The sequence below is a fragment of the Trematomus bernacchii genome, unplaced genomic scaffold (assembly GCF_902827165.1).
Source record: "Trematomus bernacchii unplaced genomic scaffold, fTreBer1.1, whole genome shotgun sequence".
Taxonomy (NCBI): Eukaryota; Metazoa; Chordata; class Actinopteri; order Perciformes; family Nototheniidae; genus Trematomus; species Trematomus bernacchii.
Genome location: NW_022987601.1, coordinates 778,596 through 781,095, shown reverse-complemented (window position 1 = coordinate 781,095; position 2,500 = coordinate 778,596). Strand labels below are relative to the sequence as shown.

The 2,500-nt window shown below is 47.3% G+C and overlaps 1 protein-coding gene across 1 annotated transcript in view; it reads left to right on the top strand.

Moving 5' to 3' along the window:
* Positions 1–2,500, top strand: part of LOC117482565 (nuclear factor NF-kappa-B p105 subunit-like) — a 40,005-nt gene that overhangs the window by 36,464 nt on the left and 1,041 nt on the right. The window contains 5 exon segments of the mRNA XM_034130699.1: positions 55–157; positions 728–864; positions 1,033–1,102; positions 1,327–1,490; positions 2,416–2,500. The exon segment at positions 2,416–2,500 is cut by the window's right edge and continues 42 nt beyond it. Coding sequence (XP_033986590.1) covers positions 55–157; positions 728–864; positions 1,033–1,102; positions 1,327–1,490; positions 2,416–2,500 — 559 coding nt within the window.

Below are 2,500 nucleotides of genomic sequence, written 5' to 3'. Positions count from 1 at the left end.
TGTGGAATTGGTTTGTAAATTTGCACATTCGTTTTATACTTCTTGTGTCTTCAGGGAAACGCAAAGGTGGACTGCTCCACTTTCAACGGCTCCACATCGCTCCACATCGCTGCAGGACGAGGCTCTCTCAAACTGACCGCTCTGCTGATGGCTGCAGGTAGGACACACACACACACACACACACACACACACACACACACCACACACACCACACACACACACACACACACACACACACACGCACACACGCACACGCACACAGGACATGGATAGCTTAGCTTAGCATTAAAGAGACAGATTTGTGAGCTGTTGTCGCCCTAAAAAAAAAACCATAAAGACTTTAAATGTTCTGCTCTGTGCTATAACATAAACACACTGCAGATACATGCATAACACATGACTTTATTCAATATGTTTCCCTAAAAAACATCACAGTTCTCACTCAATTGTATGTGAAAATACTGCAATGTCAAAAATGAATAACTGTTTGGTGCAGCCCTGACAGACTAGAACTATCTTCATTATCATTTCCTTATATTTTTTATTGTATGATCTCGTGTTGTTGTGTAATCATTGTGTAATGTGTGTGTGTGTGTGTGTGTGTGTGTGTGTGGTGTGTGTGTGTGTGTGTGTGTGTGTGTGTGTGTGTGTGTGGTGTGTGTGTGTGTGTGTGTGTGTGTGTGTGTGTGTGTGTGTGTGTGTGTGTGTGTGTGTGTGTGTGTTTCAGGTGCGGACCCTCAGAAGGAGAACTTCGAGCCGCTCTTCTTCAGGGAGGAGGAGTGCGGTGATGAAGAGGAGGGTGAAGAGGAAGATGAAGGTTACATCCCAGGAAACACGCCCATCAGCATGGCCGCCAACGCTCAGGTGCAGAAACACAGGACTTTCTAAATAAGAGCGAGAACACTTCTTGACTAGTTCACCAATTAATGTGTGTGTGTGTGTGTGTGTGTGTGTGTGTGTGTGTGTGTGTGTGTGTGTGTGTGTGTGTGTGTGTGTGTGTGTGTGTGTGTGTGTGTGTGTGTGTGTGTGCAGGTGTTGGATCTTCTGAATGGTAAAGAGTATGAACCAAAGTCTCCACACAAAGCCTTCGCCGCTCCTCAAGGTGAGTTTAGTCTGTACTTTGATTTTATTTATGACTCACACACTAATGTACGTTTCTTTAATTAGTCTTTATATTTTTAATAGAGCAGTTGCAACATACAGCATTAGGAAATGGACTTCAAGGAAAAGAAAATACACACATCTCCCTGTATTTGCTGTATTAATGAATTAATGTGTGTGTGTGTGTGTGTGTGTGTGTGCGTGTGTGTGCGCGTGCGTGCGCAGGTGACCTGGCGAGTCTGGACGTGCAGGTGAAGCAGCAGGTGTGTCGCGCTCTGGAGAGTGAAGGATGCTGGGAAAACCTGGCTCACAGTCTGAGCCTCGGGATCCTCAACACGGCCTTCAGGCTGAGCCCCTCCCCCGCCAAAACCCTGCTGGACAGCTACGAGGTCTCACACACAAACACACACACACACACACACACACAGACACACACACGAACACACACACACACACGCCCCACCACCTGTCATTAAGCCCCGCCCCCGATCTCCCGGTCTCGGCTCAGTAGAATGAATGGAGAGAGAAAATAAAACTAGATTCGGGTTTTAGTGCATTTTACAACTCTTACGGCCCGTCCACACGGCGGCGTGCGTTGAAGCTTCAACGCTTCTGCCCATTCACTTTGAATGGGGTGACGTCACGCTTTGCCGCACTGCATTGTGGGAGCGTTGCTTTGCGTTGCTCGCTTCAAAAGTTGAGCAATGTTCAACTTTTGAAGCTTCGTCGGAAGCGTCAGCCAATCAAATCATATGCCAGTACAAGCTCTAGCCAATCAAACCGCGTGCTTGTGTGTCCGGGGCGGGAGATTCATGTGATTGGTTGTTGGTCGAGTTTCAGACAAGCTCACCGGCAAGCTTCAACGCACGCTGCCGTGTGGACGCTGCGTAAGGACCTAATGATTCTAATAAGGGCTATAAAATTGTTCATACTTGGTAGTTTGTTTAGTTTTTAATTTACAGACGTCTCTCTCCCCATGTTAGTCAATGGGAAAAGTATTTCTGTCCCAGTGACGTCACGGACTGATACAGAAGTTGTAGTACCGCCGTTTGGCCACTAGGAATATTTACCTCATAGTCCGGTGCACTTCCTGGGGACTTGGTCGTGCACCAGTCATTCCTCAAGTGAAATGCAGAGTTAAATCCTGGATCTAATGTACGATAGAGGAGCGTATTCTCTTCAGTGATTGTGATGTTTTGTTAAATGTCTGTTCCCCTCTGTAGGGATGTTCTGGAAGTAAACAAAGGAGTCCAATGAGGATCAATAACGTTGTATCTGATTATGTGTTGTGCTCCTCTAACCTCTGACCTGCAGGTGTCAGGTGGGACGGTGCGGGATCTACTCGCTGGTCTGAGGTCAGTCGGAGAGTGCAGAGCGCTGAGCGTCCTGGAGGAGGCTC